The 18,176-nt window shown below is 38.0% G+C and overlaps 1 protein-coding gene across 4 annotated transcripts in view; it reads left to right on the top strand.

The window, feature by feature from the left end:
• Positions 1 to 253: 253 nt before the first annotated feature.
• nup54 (nucleoporin 54) overlaps positions 254 to 18,176 on the top strand; it is a 54,923-nt gene continuing 37,000 nt past the window's right edge. The window contains exons 1-3 of one of the 4 annotated variants that reach the window (XM_051927785.1): positions 255 to 546; positions 9,355 to 9,456; positions 15,588 to 15,662. In XM_051927785.1, the coding sequence (XP_051783745.1) occupies positions 504 to 546; positions 9,355 to 9,456; positions 15,588 to 15,662 (220 nt within the window). In that variant the 5' untranslated portion in view covers positions 255 to 503. Of the gene's footprint in view, positions 547 to 9,354; positions 9,457 to 15,587; positions 15,663 to 18,176 lie in introns of all 4 variants that reach the window. The other 3 variants (XM_028802311.2, XM_051927786.1, XM_028802312.2) reach the window with 3 other exon arrangements.

The raw sequence follows: 18,176 nt of genomic DNA, 5'->3' as shown, positions 1-18,176 counted from the left end.
CCATCAAATTTATGGCATGCTTGTCAAAAACAGAACGACTATCCTTACAATTGCTCTGTATAATTTGCACTGTGCTCGTTGCAGATATCAGGATTGTAAAAATGATTTATTTCCGAAACATGTTACTGAATATGGTGGAGACGGCTTGGAAGACCACGTATGTGCTCATCTTGGTCGGCGCTGCAGTTCATCCAAGAGCACATTCATTTTACGTAACGGTGTTTGGACGATGGTAGCAAAGCGGTACAGTGGAATAAAATTTTGGCAAACCGAATACAAGTATTCCTTATTTGTGAGGCACCCACTGAGCAAGTCTTACAAAGATCACCGTTATCTTTAATACGGTTTAGTATTATTATCACCGACCTATACAGAGCAGCTGGGCGACACCCAACCGTCCGCTGTGTGAAATTGTTCCGTCTTGACAGCCTCACGGAACTATCGCACCGTCAGCTCGTGTTTCCAGCCGGAGTCTCGGCAGCGGGAGCCGGAAAGGTATCATCATGGCGTTCAATTTCGGCGGCACAGGCGCTTCTACAACCACTGGTGGGTGTTTTAGACATCAGATGAGGCAGAACCGAGTCATTATTGCTTTACTGCTTGATTTCTTTAGGAATTAGAAGAAGATTTGCTGTTTGAGTCCAGTGTGGCCAGTGTCCGACTTGTGCTCACGGGACGGGATGGCAACAGGCCGGGCATGGTGCTCGAGTCTGTTATGTTTTTAGCAGCGCGCTGGTCGTTATCAATTTGAAGAATTGCCCATCGTCATCAGATCATTGTTGAAATATTTTGTCTATAATGCGTGAAGATGGCGGTGTTCAGTTTGGGTTTAATAACACGTGTGGTCAGTTTTAGGGTGGAGAAAGTAATTGTTCTCCAGTATATCGTTTCTCAGCTTAACTTTCATTTTACAGTAATAATTGTATTTATGGGGGCTTACAACGTAAGTAGTATATACCGGAAATGTAAGCGATTTTGTGTTTCTGTACTTCATAGCTTTATTTGTTTACTGATACATTGGCAGTATAATTTAAATAATGTCTTGGGACTGACGGATGCCAGCTGCGGATGATTCTTAAGTCATTTTCTGTGTTGCACAACGTTCTTGATTTGTGTTCTTTGAGGTTCAGTCCTGCCAGTTTAACAAACGACTGTGTCGGTCGGTCTTGTGTCTCGTCAATCGAGTTGTTTAGATGGCCTTTCTTCTTTTCTTATTCAGCATTCAGAATAGTGCTCTAGTATGATATTTACATTTAAAAGAAAATCAGAAATGTGATTTCCTTTTCATTGTTTTAAACATTTAACTTTATTTCAATTCACGTTATTTCTGTGTGTTTTGCACCTTAAATTCTATACAAATACTGAGAATGAATGATAAGCAGTGCAGACACCAGTGCAATGTTAAAGCAGACCTGCTACTTCAGTATTTCAGGCATTTGTGCGCTCCTCTATCTACTAACTGTATAATAAAGCACAAAGGGCCGTGTGGCCAGAGCAATCTGATTGGTTAATTTAGCTCTGGTAACGCGAAGAAAGAGCAAATGCGAGTGAGAGATACATGAGGAGGAGTAAAAGCGCGCGCTGAGAGAGTCCCCTTCAATGGTGGAAAGTGTGAAACCGAACAGGAGGCGAGAAAATGAATTCCAAGTCTGAAAAGCAGGCTGTACAGGAATGCGGTGGTGAAGAGATGGACAGTATAATTGGAGCAAGTGATAGCTAACATTTTTCAGTTATTTTGTGTTAACGAAGTGGCCCTCAAGTTCAATCCTACAGACCACCTTAACTGCAGGTGTTCATCTCAATCACCTTATGCTTTTAACCGAATTCCTGTCTTTATTAAATTAGCTGTTCTTTTCTTCTTGCCTTTTTGCATCAATACAGATACAGTGATCCCTCGCTATATCGCGCTTCGCCTTTCGCGGCTTCACTCTATCGCGGATTTTATATGTAAGCATATTTAAATATATATCGCAGATTTTTTTGCTGGTTCGCGGATTTCTGAGGACAATGGGTCTTTTAATTTCTGGTACATGCTTCCTCAGTTGGTTTGCCCAGTTGATTTCATACAAGGGACGCTATTGGCAGATGGCTGAGAAGCTACCCAACTTACTTTTCTCTTTCTCTCTCTTGCGGTGACTTTCTGTGATCCTGACGTAGGGGGTGTGAGCAGGGAGGGCTGTTCGCACACCTAGACGATACGGACGCTCGTCTAAAAATGCTGAAAGATTATCTTCACGTTGCTACCTTCTGTGCAGCTGCTTAGTGAAGCGACATGCTGCACGGTGCTTTGCATACTTAAAAGCTCGAAGGGCACGTATTGATTTTTGCATGTTTGTTTTTCTCTCTCTCTCTCTCTCTCTCTCTCTCTCTCTCTCTCTCTCTCTCTCTCTCTCTCTCTCTCTCTCTCTCTCTCTCTCTCTCTCTCTCTCTCTGCTCCTGACGGAGGGGTTGTGAGCTGCCGCCTTCAACAGCTTTGTGCCACGGTGCTTTGCATACTTAAAAGCCAAACAGCCCTATTGATTTGTTTGCTTTCCTCTGTCTTTATGACAGTCTCTGCTCCTGACATTCACTCCTTTGAAGAGGAAGATATAGTTTGCATTCTTTTAATTGTGAGACAGAACTGTCATCTCTGTTGTCATGGAGCACAGTTTAAGCTTTTGAAAAAGAGACAAATGTTTGTTTGCAGTGTTTGAATAACGTTCCTGTCTCTCTACAACCTCCTGTGTTTCTGCGCAAATCTGTGACCCAAGCATGACAATATAAAAATAACCATATAAACATATGGTTTCTACTTCGCGGATTTTCTTATTTCGCGGGTGGCTCTGGAACGCAACCCCCGCGATGGAGGAGGGATTACTGTATTGCAAATTGGGTTTGCTAAAATTTTTGAGACCTGTACCAGCCATCAGTTTTGTGTGTTATTAATTACAATGACATTTTTTTTCAAAAGTTTTGCTTCCTGAAAAGTTTTTTGGTTATTATGATGGACCGCTTCAAGGTAAACATAAAGTGAATCTCTGATTATAGTTATTACATAGGAATTTGGAAAAACATGAAGTTAACTTTTATGGAATTTAGTGTGTCTAATCAGTTGATACTGACACATTTCATTAGTTCAGTTGAGCTGAAAATATTTTAATGTGGACTTTGATATGTACTCCACATCTGATGTGCTTCATGTTTCAGCGTACAGTGATAGCCAGCTTTCTAGTTGTGCAGTAAGCCAGCACTGGAAGAGTACAGAAAACCCCCAATTCAAATCTGTATGGTAGCAGAATTTTTGGCACCAGAAGTAAATGTCAGCTTTCCTCTCAATACACTTGCTGTTGCCATTTCATAGTCTTTACAAAACAAAAGTACATGTTTCGCCACTTACTACTCCCCTGACTGCTTCGACGTGATAGTCCGTTTATTCTTCTACTAGCCATGCTACCCGTCTGAGGCAGACACAGATCTTCGTGTTAACGTCAGCAGTGCAGTGTGTCTGTTGGGTTGCTGTGTCTCTGTTACATACCATTTGGTACAGGATTTGTAAAAGTCATACTAATGCTGATGAAGTGCCATCTGTTCAGTAGCAGAGACATAGCAACTGAGTGGACACCCAGACACTTTGTCCTTTTATTAAGGTTATCTTCACCGAGTACAAGCTCTTCTATAACATGCCTGGACTATATTAAGTTGTTCATCTTATTATTGAACACAAGGCAGGTTATTGGTAATATTTATGAGAAAATAACAACCAATTCATTAACATCCACCATTTTCTACCTTAAATAATACAATTTGGACTTGCGTAGTAACAGACTCTCTCTTGGCAACGTTAAGGATAGAGCAGGAACTGACATTGGATGCGATGAAAGTCTAGAAAGGACACACTCATACTGGGCCAGTTTAGAGTCACTAATTAACCTAAAACATACATCTTGGAACTTGGGGATGAAATAAAAGGAAAAACGCACACATTATCCACTTTTACTACATACTGGGAGGTGTCTGTGCTAAAATGCAGTTTCCTGGACCTTTGAAATGACAGTGCGTAAATAGTGCCACTATGCTGCTATAATTTGCCATTGAAGAAATATCAAAAGCCATCCTTGCATTTGTGGAAGATTGATATTTGCCTGTCTGACTGTTGAAATGATTTTTTTTTTCATTTCAGTCCATTTTTAATTTATATAGAACCTTTTTTTTTAGGCTGTACTTGTGTTTTTTGTGGATTTAATATTGGGACTCTGGTTGCTTTCTGCATTCCAAAGGTACTAGGGTGTTGTACCATGTTAGCCATTATGAATGTAGTGAGAAGTCAAGTAAAATGACACCTTTTATTGGCTAACTAAAAAGATTACAATATGCAAGCTTTCGAGGCAAGTCAGGGCCCGTCTTTAGGCAAGATGTAATACAGAAGCTAGAGTTCCCTAGTGAAATAATAACTAACAGGAACCAACAGATAATGGCACATCTCCCTGACTACAGAAAAGATGTAAAACGTGTGCTCATAGACCGTGTAATAATAATAATAATACATTTTATTTATATAGCGCCTTTCCCATGCTCAAGGCACTTACAGAATATAATAAAGAACGGCAGCGTATACAGTATATAGCATTGTACAAACCAGATAAATAAATAAAGATTAAGACAGTGACCACATTAGAACACCGCATTAAGGGATCATTTTCGTGCAGATCATCTAATGTGGTCTCCCTAGTTCTCTGTATGAAATGTGCTGACACTGCCCTGTATGTGGGAGATACATTCCGCCAAAGAAAGAATTTCCACAGGTTCTTAAGCATGGCAATAGGGATGTTCCTGTAGCAGCTCACTTCAGCGACCATGTGAGAAAGACTTTAAAGTCACAGTGCTTATGGGCAATTTCAAAACACAGCAAGAGAGAAAAGAATGGGAAGTTAAACTCATGCTAAAATTTAACACATTACAACATGGTTTGAATAGAGACAAGAGTTTTATGTCCAGGTATGAGGATTGTTTACATCTCTCAGACAGAGAGCCTGACTACAGATCCACATTGTATGGAAAAACTCATCAAAATCTTCAAAAGACTCTGTTGGACCGTTATCTTATCCAAAGATCTTGACTATACATTCTTCTCCTCTCTTGCTAAATGAATCTTAGCCTGGAGAGGTCTATTAATTTTTTACATCTACGATGTCTCACCTAAAGGTTTTTCAGTGCTGTACCTGTCGTAGCGTCTATATAAGCAGAGGGAATTTCAGTTTCTGTATGACACTTTGCCTGAAGAAGTGGCCTGAGTTGCCTTGAAAGCTTGCATATTGTAATCTTTTCAGTTAGCCAATTAAAGGTGTCATTTTGCTTGACTTGTCACTTCATTCCAAAGGTGAATTTTTGCTTTATTAGCAACGCTGAACCACACCGGAGAGAATGCGTGCGAGTGCCCGACTGAGTGGGTATGTCCTACAGTGTACTGGCATCTCATCTCAGGTTGTGTTTTGTCCTTGTGTCCCACAGCTCACTGATGTCCCATTCCGGATTTCTTCTGGCCTTGCATTTGTTTCTGGGATAGATATTTTTGTAAAATATTTTTAGTTATTTGCAACTGCATCGTATTATACAATTGCTAATAGTGAAGTACACAATTATTTTCTCTAAAGAAACTCAGTATTTTCTTCTACCTAACTTTTATTTTCTTAGGTTCATTTTCAAACAACTGGATGCTTTGCATTTTTATAGTAGAAATGTTAAGAGTAATACATCCTTTTTTGGGATGGTGAAAGAACATTGAATGACTGCAGTAATGATTGTTGACCTTTATATAATAACATGTACATTTGTGATCGTGGATAAGAGTATCGGACATTGCACCTCAAAACCTGCAAAATTTAAGAAAGACTGCTTGATGGTGTTTAGGCTTTTTCTTTCTCCGCAGACCATATTTGCATAAATGAACACTAATGTGTTGTACTAATGCAGGTCAGAAAGAGTTTCTTCTTTGTTTTTGACCTTTATATGCATTAACTTTTGAACAAAACTGGACTTTACATTGTGCCGTTTTTGCTGTGAAAATTAGAAGGTCAACCAAGCCCTGTGTTGTGTTTTCTTTTTCCATGTTCATGTAGAAACTGCCCTTCTGGGAATACCAGACCACATCAGAAACAGAAAACAATAGATGTGATCAGAGCTGTTGACTTCCACCTTTGTGCAACTCTGTGTTTAACTTCCATAATGACTGTTACACGTGTGTGACCCTTGTCATACATAAGTAATAATCTTCATCTCCACCCTAGACAGGCTGTTTTCATACTCGAGGTGAACCAAAAGACAAGGCAAGGAAGCAACCAAATCTGAATAGCTGACCTCTGTGCAGACTTGTCTGAGCTCTCATTGCATTGTTATTTCCAAAGGAGTGTTATAATTATTAACAAACAGTCTCTGATAAATTATATTAGCAGTCATGTGAAATAATCACTAACAGGAAATTTCAGATGCATAACTTAACATCTCGATTCTGTTTGGAATTCGTTTTTGTCCAGAAATTCTGTGTTCTCAAAACACTAGTCTGAAGATGCTGCTATGTTTGGGATGACTTGCGATCCCTGATACTTTGCTACTATGACGAAAGGACGAGTTTATTCTTAAAAAAAGTGAATTATAAGCTAACAAATGCCACCTTGATGGGTTTTGTATATTGTGTGTATTTCAGTAGGCAATGCTGAGCTTGTTAGACACTCTCCATGTAATCTCTGCAACACATAAGAGTGTTTACAACACAAAAACATTTTCTGTGCCGTCATTAATTCAAGAGTCTCAGACAAGTACCATGGAGGGTCCCAATGGCTTTAAATTTTCACTGCTGCCAGTTTCTGAATCAGTAGCCTGTCCTTGCTGATGTGCAGTTTAATTCTGTGATTTGTTAGTGCTTTCATTCTGTCACATCAGACATTTCTGATATTGTGGATTTGCTTTCTGTTGAAGATGTCAGAAGATTTTGTGGACCAGAGCAGATACTACCTTGTTGTTTCAGCATTTCTATTAATTTCTCCCATAGTTTAATTATTATAGATACTTTATTCTGATTATTCATAAGTGCATATTTTCAAAATAGCTACTGTAATTTACAAATTCCATGTTGGTTTGTTATTTCCATCTGTAATATTTTTATTTAATGTGGCTTTGTAGTGTGTGATAACTAGGGAGGGTGCACCAGCTCCCTAAACCCCACAGAGACACACACCAAGGCACGTTTCAGTGGGAAATGTTTCCCTTATTTCCCACCTGCTAAGCACAGTACAATAATAAAGCACAGAAGTACACACGGCGCTATTTCTTCTTTTTCTCTCTTTTCTCCCCCTCCACTCCCCCTGGCTAGCTTTGTCTTCTCCCTCCTTCCTGTCTCTGGCTCCTGGAGTGAAGGCAGCGGGCTTCTTTTATGCTGCACGCGGGAGTAGTTCTGGTGGCCTGTTAATGTGGTCCGGAAGCACTTCTAGGTGAAACGGGCTCATCAGTCCCTGCAGCATCCCTTGCTGGCACCCATGGAACCCAACAGGGCTGTGCTGAACTCCAACTCCCATGGAGCCCTGTGGGAATCCGAGGCACCGCTGCGACCCATGAGTGCTTCCATCTAGATTCTGTGTCAGTCCTGTGAGAGGGACTTTAAAGTCACAGTGCTTATGGGCAACTTCAGAACACAGCAAGAGAGAAAAGAATGAGAAGTTAAACTCATGCTAAAATTGAACACATTACAACATGATTTGAATAGAGACAAGAGTTTTATGACCAAATGTGAGGATTGTTTGAATCTCTCAGACTGATACAGACAGCCTGACTACAGATCCACATTGTATGGAAAAACTCATCAAAATCTTCAAAAGACTTTGTTGGACAGTGTCCTTATGAAAAGATCGTGACTAGACATTGTTCTCCTTTCTTGCTTAATGCATCTTAGCCTGAAGAGGACTATTAATTTTTTTCATTTAAGATGTCTCACTTAAAGTGTTTTTTCTTGTCCTAGTGTCTATATAAACACAGGGAATTTCAGTCTCTGTATTACATCTTGCCTGAAGAAGGGGCCTGAGTTGCCTCGAAAGTTTGCATATTGTAATCTTTTTAGTTTGCCAATAAAAGTTGACTTGTCACTACATTCATAATAGCTAACACGGTACAACACCCTAGTACTACAGATTACGTACTTTTAAGTGTTTCGGTGAGTGAGCAGTGAGGAAGTGCTATGTATGCAATCGTTAAGGCATTTTATGTTTCAAGTTTATTTGTAACACATTTTGTCAGCTGTCTCTGGATAAAACGTAGATAATTTAAACCTATTATAACAGAGGAATGTACTTTAATGCATCTTTGTATTTCTGCATTTGTGCTTAACATATGGTAGACAAACTGTAAGGCCCACAAGCAACAATCAATACACATCATTTGAAAGGAAATATAGTATGTGAAAACCTAAAATGTTTCGGAATATTTTTATTATTTCACACAATAATGTATTTCTCTAAGGCAAGCATAAGTGTACTGACTATTTGCTTCACTAAAAAGACATTTACAATAGAAGAGTGCAGATGTTGTCCATTAGATTGATAGCTGTTAAGCCTTCCAGAACCCCCATTTACATGAAAGTAAGCGTACTTGCAGGAGAAAGTAGGGTGAAATGACACCTTTTATGGCTAACTAAATAGATTACAGATGCAAGCGTTCGAGGGAACTCAGGCCCCTTCATCAGGCAAAGTGTCATACAGAAACTGAAAAACACTCTAGCTTATATAAAGGTTCCATTCTTGCCACCAGAACTTCTTTTACAGAAAAAGAAAGGTGGTTTGGAATAAAGCGTCAGTCCAGAAGAATAGAGTAGAAACAAAGCAGTATGATCTGATTGTTGAAGCAGTCATCTAAAACACTGAGATTTGAATATTTCATGTGAAATGTATGCATTTGTTCAAATTTATTTGAATGGGGGTTAAAATTACTGGTGTTGTGTACTTTTTAATAAATAAACTGGTTAATTGTGGATAAATGGCAAACATCAGATCTTTCCTGTCACAGCCTAAATAAATGTCGTGCCACCATTATTCAATGTAATCGACTAGAAATTTGAATCAAATTTTCTTAACTAATCATCCCCTCCCTTACGTTGTGTTCTGGCCTCTGTACTGTAATGCATCACATTCAGGTTCCTCTGGGTATTGGGCAAATTTCTCCAACACATACCAAGTTCAATGTAACCTTACTGCAAAAAGATGCTTATTTTTTTCTCTCACCTCATGGATGAACACTGTATAACTCTGGAATATGGGAGTTAAGTTGGGAGCCATATCTAGATAAAGGTGGTTTTGCATTAAAAAAAATTTTTTTTTTTTTCTTTCCTCGAAGGCGCCACTCCTTTTACATTTGGCTCATTTGCTGCTAAAACAACAGCATCAACTGGTTTTGGCTTTGGCTCAACTACCACAACAGCCCCTTCTGGATTTGGCAGTAAGCTTTTTGTATTTATTCTTTGCTGTTTCACCCCTACATATTGTGTATTTTGAATGAAAATTAATATTTTTTTTTGAATACCGTATATACTCATGGATAATTTCTCCCGCAGATAAGTCAGGACTTCATTTTACCATATAATTTCTGGTATGCTATAATGTCGGTCATATAAGTCGAATGTGGAAAACTCACGCTATTGGTACAAGGGATTATGATATGCTAAAGCCCACCTGAGAGAGTAACCACGGAGCAGTCTGCCTTTTTTTCTATGTATTGTGCCTATGTGACCATACGGTAATACCCAAACTTTTCTGAAGTGACATTTGCACTGTTTTGTGTTTTTTGTATCTCACACCCTCACACACCTTTATCGTAAGAGCATCCCTTATCTACGATGGAGCGTTCGATCAGAAGAAAATATGAAGCTGGTTTTAAATTAAACATCGTTGAAGTAGTGAAAGAAATTGGTAACTGCACTGCTGCAACAAAATTCAATGCATCTGAGAAATTGATGTGAGATTGGAGGAGGCAAGAAGATGTAAAAAAAAAAATTAAGTTTTGCATTTTTGAACGGGTGTATAAGTCGGGGTCTGATTTTATGATTGATTTTTTTTGGGTTTCAAGACCCGACTTATACGTGAGTATATAAGGTATTTACAATTTTATCAGTTTTACTTTGATTGCTATGAACTCTACCCTACCATAAAACCATTAATGTTAAATTGTAATGCATGGTATGGAAGGGCAACACATCTCTCTATTATAAAAAGAAATCCTGTCCCCTGTCCTGATAGTCTACAATACGTGATCTTCTCGGAAGATAATTTAAAGACCCGCGAGACGAAAGAGACCTGCCACGGTGCGTCTCACGGGAACATAGAACGAGAGTCTTGCAAGACACACCCTACTTACAAGCAATATAAAAAAAAAAAACAAATCAGTAGTGTAAAAGCAGTCATGCAGAACACACAGCTCCAGGGCTCTCAGTGCATGTAAAGTGTATAAGGTCAATACGGTAGAAATGAATAGGGTAGAAATGAAACGTCAACAATTAAACGAAGAAGAAAGAAAAGCGCGGAGAAAAGAGACCCAAAAGCAATGGAGAGAAAAAAATGCTAAAAAGAAAATCAATCTAGGTGCAAATTTAGAAAATAAGGAACGTGATGATCAGCCCGGAACAAGTGGAATGGAAAAAAAAGCAAGTCCAATCGGGCGTGGAGAAAAGAGACTCAAATGCGTTGGACAGAAAAAAGAGCAAAAAAGAATAATTGAGATGCAAATTCAGAAAATAAGGAAAGTAATTATCAGCCCGGAACAAGTGGAATTGAAAAAAAAGCACGTCCAATCCGGCTCAGAATTAAAAGACAATGAGTAAAAGAAAGTAGAACTTCATAAAGTTAACGTTGACGCTAAACACATGCAGAGCAGGTTAGAGACTATGAAACCAGTGAAATTAGAAAGGCTCCAAAAAAAAAAAAAAAAAAAAAAAAAAGAAGCGGCGCTATACACATGTGGAGAAAGCTGCTACAGCAGCTACCCCAACCGAACGTGAGCAGCGTTATACATCCTGCAAGAAAGAATTCAAACACGCCCAGGGCCAGAAATAAGACAGGTATTGCTTTTACAACGTCACGCGAGACCAGGCAGTGAGCCATCATTTAAAACAAGTCAACAGACCTCTAAGCAAGCAGTTGTTGGATTGCTTTTGGCAGGCAAGCATCATGTGTTCCCAGCTCTTAAAACATCGACATGCGACAGGCAGAAGAGGCAGCTAGCAAGTAGCAAAAAGACAGCAAATGATCCAAAGGCATATCCTTAGCGTACGTTCAGCCACAACACCCTTCACAACACAAGCAGTATTATACGTCTGGGAAGAAAGAGATGTAACCTCGCGCGGGGCAGGAAATAAAGAAACAAGTATTGTTTTTACAAAAGTTTTTAAAGTAAAAGTGAAAATAATGCATATGTAACAATTCACAAGAAAACAACAATCTCTTTAAATTGTAGATTGCCTGCCTAAGGTAAAGTCATCCCTGATGAATGGGGACGTGGGAATGAGGGGTCCTTTCATCGGATTAGCGCTATTTCAGATGTGGAATGGCAAAATGGGGGAGGCAGCTTGATGAATGAGGTCTCCTGGACTTAAAACAAATCCAAATCATATTATGTGAAATTCTACTCCGTACTTCTAGAATTTTTATTTTTATACTGTATTGAGGATTTATTCTGTTCTATGTATTGTACTGTACGGCTCAGAATTAAAAGACAATGAGTAAAATGACAAAGTAGAATTTCATAAAGACGTTTACAAACGTTAGCGCTAAACACATGCAGAGCAGGTTAGAGACTATGACTATGCTTTTGTCCATCACAAAGTGTGGCTAATCTACACCAGTATTGCTTATGGTAAATAGTAAACAAAAAACGTGTATTAGTACAGTGGAACCTCGGTTCAAGAACGTCTCGGTACATGTACAAATCGGTTTACGACCAAAAAGTTTGCCAAACTTTTGCCTCGGTTCATGACCACACACTCAGTATACGAACAAGCCAGTTTCCCTTTTGGTTTGTACATGTTCAGTCTCTCCCTGTGCATTTCCTGTGCAGCGAGCGAGAGAGAGAGCACGACACACACACACACAGGCAGCGCGCTAGAGAGAGACAGACGCGCACACACTCAGGCAGCACGAGAGAGAGGGGGCTGGACGCTTAAGGTAGGAAGGCAGTTAAAGAATGCACTGGGCTTGATTTTGTTTTCACTTCAGCGATCGGTTCGTAGTGTGCATTGTTGCAATGTTACTTTTCTTGGTGGTTTATTAAATTACGGATTTTTTCAAATGTTCGTTTTTTTCCCTGTGCTTAAAACTCATTAAAAAAGTGTTTTTAGCCAGCAGTTGGTAGCGCTATAGCGTGAACCATTGCAGTGTTAGTTTTCTCTGTTGTTCAAGGTTTTCTCAGTATTATTCAATGTTTTTACATTTAGTTTACTATTACGCTGTGTATTTTATGGTTTAATTAACTATATTTGTGCTTAAAAACGTAAAAAATATATATATATTTACATACAGTTCGTATGGTCTGGAACGGATTCATTGTATTTACATACAATCCTATGGAAGAAATTGCTTCGGTTCATGACCAAATAGGTTTACGACCAGAGTTTTGGAACAAATTATGGTCGTGAACCGAGGTTCCACTGTAGTTTGACGGCTGTATTAGTCATGTTGTAATTGTACACAATTTTGTATTGTTTTTGAAATGAGAGAAATTTGAAACTAGTCTATAGGATTTGAACATTAAATTGAAGTGCACTTTATAAAAATAAATTTAATTCAACTAAATTGTTCAGAGAAGGATTCAAGACCATAGAAGTGGGCTGAGAAGTGCTGAGACATATCTCATTGTTCAATCATATTATAATGTCACTTCTTAATATAATTTCAATCCTCATAGCTAGATGAAACTCATTTGGCATGGCAAAGGCTAAAGGATTAGCAGATAATTAAGTGTAGCTTTAAAAACTTCACAAATATGGTATGTTTAAAATGTTTATTGCTTATAAGAAAAACAAAAACTGCTTATTCTTTAAATGATTGTGTGTGATTAAGTTTTTTTCTTTTCATTCTCATTCACTCAACAACAAAAAAACAAAAACACAAAAAGATGAATATAAGTGCTTAATTTAAAATATTATTGATTAGATCCTGCCAGGTTTTAAAAAAGTTTTGAAGAAATCCTCTAAGAGAGAATTTGATTTTTTCTAATTTCAAATATTATATAACATCAGTTACCCACTGACTTAACAGAGGTGGGTTAGGATTCTTCCAGCTGAGAAAGATACGTCTACGTGCCAATAGTGAAGTAAAGGCAATTACAGTTTTGTTTGTACTTCTCTACTATATAAGCCCACCTGGCAGTCCACCAAACACAGCTGTTAATAGATTAGGCGGGATTGTGACACCAAGGCTGTCTGGTAGGCATTTAAAAGTTTTTGTCCAGAATGATGTTAATTTGGTAGACTCTCAAAATACGTGGCCTAGTGAGGCTGGAACTTGATGGCAACGTTCACAGGTTGGATCTTGCCCTGGAAACATTTTGGACAATTGTAACCAAGATAGATGTGCTTGATAAAAAAAAATTTTAAGTTGAATAATTGTATGCTTTGTGCATATGGAACTCGTGTGAATTCTGTGCATGGCTGCCTTCCACTCCTTTTCTGAAATGTTGAGTAAGAGATCCTTTTCCTACTGTAATTTGGAATCTTTAAAAAGAAGGGACTTCAAAATGGTTTTATATATTATAGAAATGCTCTCTGAGTCTTCAGGACTGATCAATATTCTGGAATAGAAATAGGTGGGAGGTGAAGAAAATTGGGCAAATTTTATTTAGCAAAGTTTCGAATTTGGAGATAGTGGAAAAATTGTGTTGATGGGAAACTAAATTTAGAGTGTAGTTGTTTACAATACAAGAGATTATATATACTTACTACATTGGTTCCTTATTCTGAGTGAATGAAGGACAATTGGGATGTTAGTATATTGGCAATAACTCGTATTTACTGGTGTACAAAGCAAGGATTATAAAGAGGTACTGCAGGATTTCATTTCTATTGCTGACCAAGCTAATGTATGTTCATCTATTTTTGTCAATGGCCAAGTTTTTATAGCTTGTATGTTTGCCGCCCAGTAGTATAATTGAAGGTTAGGAAGAGCCATGCCGCCTTCTGATTTAGGTTGTTGTAGGGTTGCCCTTTGGATGCGTGGATATTCCAAATTCCAAATAAATGAGGTTATGTTTGAATCTAATTTCTTAAACAATTATTTGTTCATGTATATGGGGATGTTTTGAAATAGAAACAGAAGCTTAGGGAGGATACTCATTTTAACTAGTGTTAATTCTCCCTGCTAAAGTAAGATGGAGGTTAGACAATCTATGCAAGTCTTGTTTTATTTTGTCCATGCAAACAGCAAAATTTTGTTGAAAACAAGCTTTATATTCCAAACTAATGCTGTTTGCTAGAGAATTCACTGGAAAAAGCACATGTTTGTTCAAATTAATTTTGAGTCCAGATATCTGTTGAAATTCTGCTAGTGCATTTAGGGCTGCAGGCACAGAATTTTGGGGGTCTGATGTATACAGTACCATCTCATCTGCATATAGTATTATTTGCTGTTCAAGTCCTTCTTTGAAAGTCCCTTTTATCTCTGATGCATTTCGAAAGTGAACAACCAATGGCTCAATGGTGTTTGCAAATAGCAGTGGTGACAAGCGGCATCCTTGTCTAGTACCGCGTACTAGTTTGTAGTAGTCCAAGATAGTGTTGCTAACACAAACTGAAGCTTCTGGCCTGGTATACAGTAGTTTTATTTATGCACATATGTTCAGGCCAAACCCAAATTTATGCAGAGTGGTGAATAGGGAATCCCATTCAGCCATATCAAATGCTTTTTCTGCATCCAAAAATAATAAGATCTATGGAGTGTTGAACGTTATAGGTGAATATATTACATTAAATAGGCATCAAAGATTGGAAGCCAAATGTCTGCCTTTAATAAATCCAGTTTGGTTTTGTGATATTACTGAAGGCAGCACTTTCTCAGTCCTTCTAGCTAGGACTTTGGAGAGTATCTTATCATCATTATTCAGAAGTGTTCTGTATGGTGCACATTGTAAAAAGTCCTTATTTTGCTTAGGAAAAACAGTAATTAATGCTTAGTGAAAAGTTTGAGGTAGAATTTTATTGTCTCTAGCTCCTATAAATGTTGCTAATAAAAGGGAAGCTAACTTGATTGAAAATTTTTAGAAATTTAACAGGATGGTACATCTAAGTCAGATGGGGTAACCCTATATAGAAAATCTAATTATGCCAAAATCTTAAACATGGATTTCCTTAATTAATAATTAAATCTTTTTGACAATTTTATAGAAAATTTAAAGTTTATTGAAGTTTTTTCACAGCTGTTTTCTTATGCAGAGGCATTCTTTTACACCCTTGTTTCCTTTATAATTCAGGTAATGATAATTTGTAAAAGGTTGATTTTTGCTTCATAAACATTTTGATGTTTCTACTCTTTGTACAATATAGCCTTTATATTTCCATTTACTTTAGTATATTTATTTTTCTACAGGTCTTGCTGCACCAGGCTTTGGAACCACAACTACAGCCTCATCAACAGGTTTTGGATTTGGAGGAGCAGGAACAGGTAATTTTTTGTTTTTCTTTTCTCCTTCTACATTCATAATATGTATCTGAAGCCAATACACTGTGCAGACAAGGAGCTGGAAAAGATGAAAACTATACATTGTTTGATTTGGTTGTCAACTTATGACATTACCTACATGTATATTTCATTGTTTATGTTTTGTTACTGCCCTTTGGGAAGTGCGAGAAAATTTTGGAAACAATTGGTACATTGCTTAAAAGAAAGCAAGAATGCTACGTAATAGGGATGGAGTGGTGTAGTGATGGTAGAATAGGCAAGCACTCAGAGACCCTTAGCAGTAGTTGGCCCTTAAAGTGATTGTTGGTTATACAGCGGCTGTATGTGAACTGTGTGTATTAAGCAAATCTCCTTTTTTGGCGCATCAATAGTAGCTCCTTCCTCATGGTGCTTTGCTTTGGACTAAGTTGGTTTGACAATGTATATAATGCCCCCATGCATATGAGTGAAAGCTACTGATAGTACCAAACTCTATATATGATATACATACATATGTTTTTTAACATACTTACATCCCTATGATACCTAAATAGGATATTACATAGTACTATAGTACCTTAAAAACAATGAAAATGAGGAACAACACTGAATAGTATATAGTATATGCACAATAGTCTAATATAGTACTGTATTTTTAAGCTCATGCAATGCTTGAATCTATTCAGCCATCCCTTACTTGAAATAAATGGCTTGGTATTGCTCTTTTCAGTGCTTTCTGACGCAACTTGTTATTGTCAACCTGGACAAGTTCACATCCCCCAGCCACAAATGTAATGCCTTTTCAGTCTTTGCCAAATATTTATCACTATGAACTTTGTTTTACCAGTTTTAGGAGTACAGTTATACGTTTGTTGACGACCGTAATTAGTTCCAAAACTCTGAACGCGACCCGAACGTAATTTCCCCATAAGATTTTATGTAAATGCAATTAATCCGTTCCAGACCGTACAAACTGTATGTAAATATATATATATTTTTTAAGCACAAAAATAATTATACCATAGAATGCACAGTGTAATAGTAAACTTAATGTAAAAACATTGAATTATACTGAGAAAACCTTGAACAACAGAGAAGACTAACATTTTAAGAGTTTGCGCTAGACCCTTACGAACCGCTCGCTGTAAACACTTTTTTTTAGTTTTAAGCACAGGGAAAAAAAATTAAATGCCACTTCTCTTGCGAAACTTTTCAAACCATCCTCTACTGGCTTTAAATTCCTCACCTTCGCCACTCAAAGAAGGATTTTTTTTTTTCAGCAAATTGCCATGAATCTTCCTGGCTTTGTCACATATGATCGGCTTGCTTACGCTATCCCCTGCATGTTGCTTCTCGTTCTACCACACTAGCAACAGTTTTTCCACCTCTTCCAGCACTTGAGGCCTCTGCTTGGTTAACATTATAACTCCTTTTGCAACATCAGCTGCTTTGTTAGGTCCTGTATACGCAAACAAAAGAAAATGAGAAACGGAGAATGGAAAATCATTGGCACGTACGAACGCACATAGGGGAAACTGACCACCAGTGTTTTTGTTCGCCACCAGAGCGTGTGGTCGTGAACAGATGCAAAATTTTGGCAAACTTTTTGATTGTAGCCTGATTTGTACGTGTTGGGAAACGTTTGTGACCAGAGGTTCCACTGTAGAAGCAACTGTAGCACAAATGTAATCTTTCTTTTCATGAATTGACTAGGGGGCTCCGCCCCCTGCTCGCTTCGCTCGCCAACCCCTGGTGTTGGGAATGACAAAGAGCATGATGTATGAATGAGATATAGAATAGTGTGACGGTGTAGATGATGCAAATAGAAAGCAAACAATAAAGTGTGTGGCACAGTGTAAAGGTTTATTGGAAAATTTCTTTGTACACGCCGTTTAAGTGTAAAAGGTAATTCCAGCTCAGAACTTGTAAGGTCAATGAAGATGGTTATTGTTGTGATCAGAGTCAAGTTTGTCAGAGCTTAGAAAGAGTTGTGTCTCTCCAGGAAGTAATGGAATGACTTGGGTATTTATGTTTTCCACATTAATATTTTTTGGATATAATATAGTGCGTTGTGTTAAAAGGGGCATTTGGTCTAATGAGATTGCTGTTCCAAATCTCTCTGTAACTAAGTCGTCGCAGATAAAGGCTTGAGGAATTGTAATAATATGTGGCTGAAGTCCATCTGTATTGGTGAGTGTACCATCTCTCAGTTGTAATAAGCAATTGTTATGATCTGGTTCTGGACATCGTATCTTTTTTTACTAACTGTATCTTTTGAAAGCAATGCCAATTGTCTGCGTATTTTAAGGTACACTGAACAATAGCTGAGTGCATGGCATGTGGAAGAATAGCTAATCACTGTTTAAAATCTCCTCCTAATAAAAGTACCTTTCCTCCAAATCGAATATTATTATTCATAAACGTTTGTAGAAGTTTATGAATGGTGTTGAGTAAGTGACTTCATGCCATTGTACATTCATCAATAAACAACATTTTTTGAAGACGGATGTCACGTGC

The sequence above is a fragment of the Erpetoichthys calabaricus genome, chromosome 5 (genome assembly GCF_900747795.2).
Source record: "Erpetoichthys calabaricus chromosome 5, fErpCal1.3, whole genome shotgun sequence".
Taxonomy (NCBI): domain Eukaryota; kingdom Metazoa; phylum Chordata; class Cladistia; order Polypteriformes; family Polypteridae; genus Erpetoichthys; species Erpetoichthys calabaricus.
This window is presented reverse-complemented; position numbering and strand designations above follow the sequence as displayed.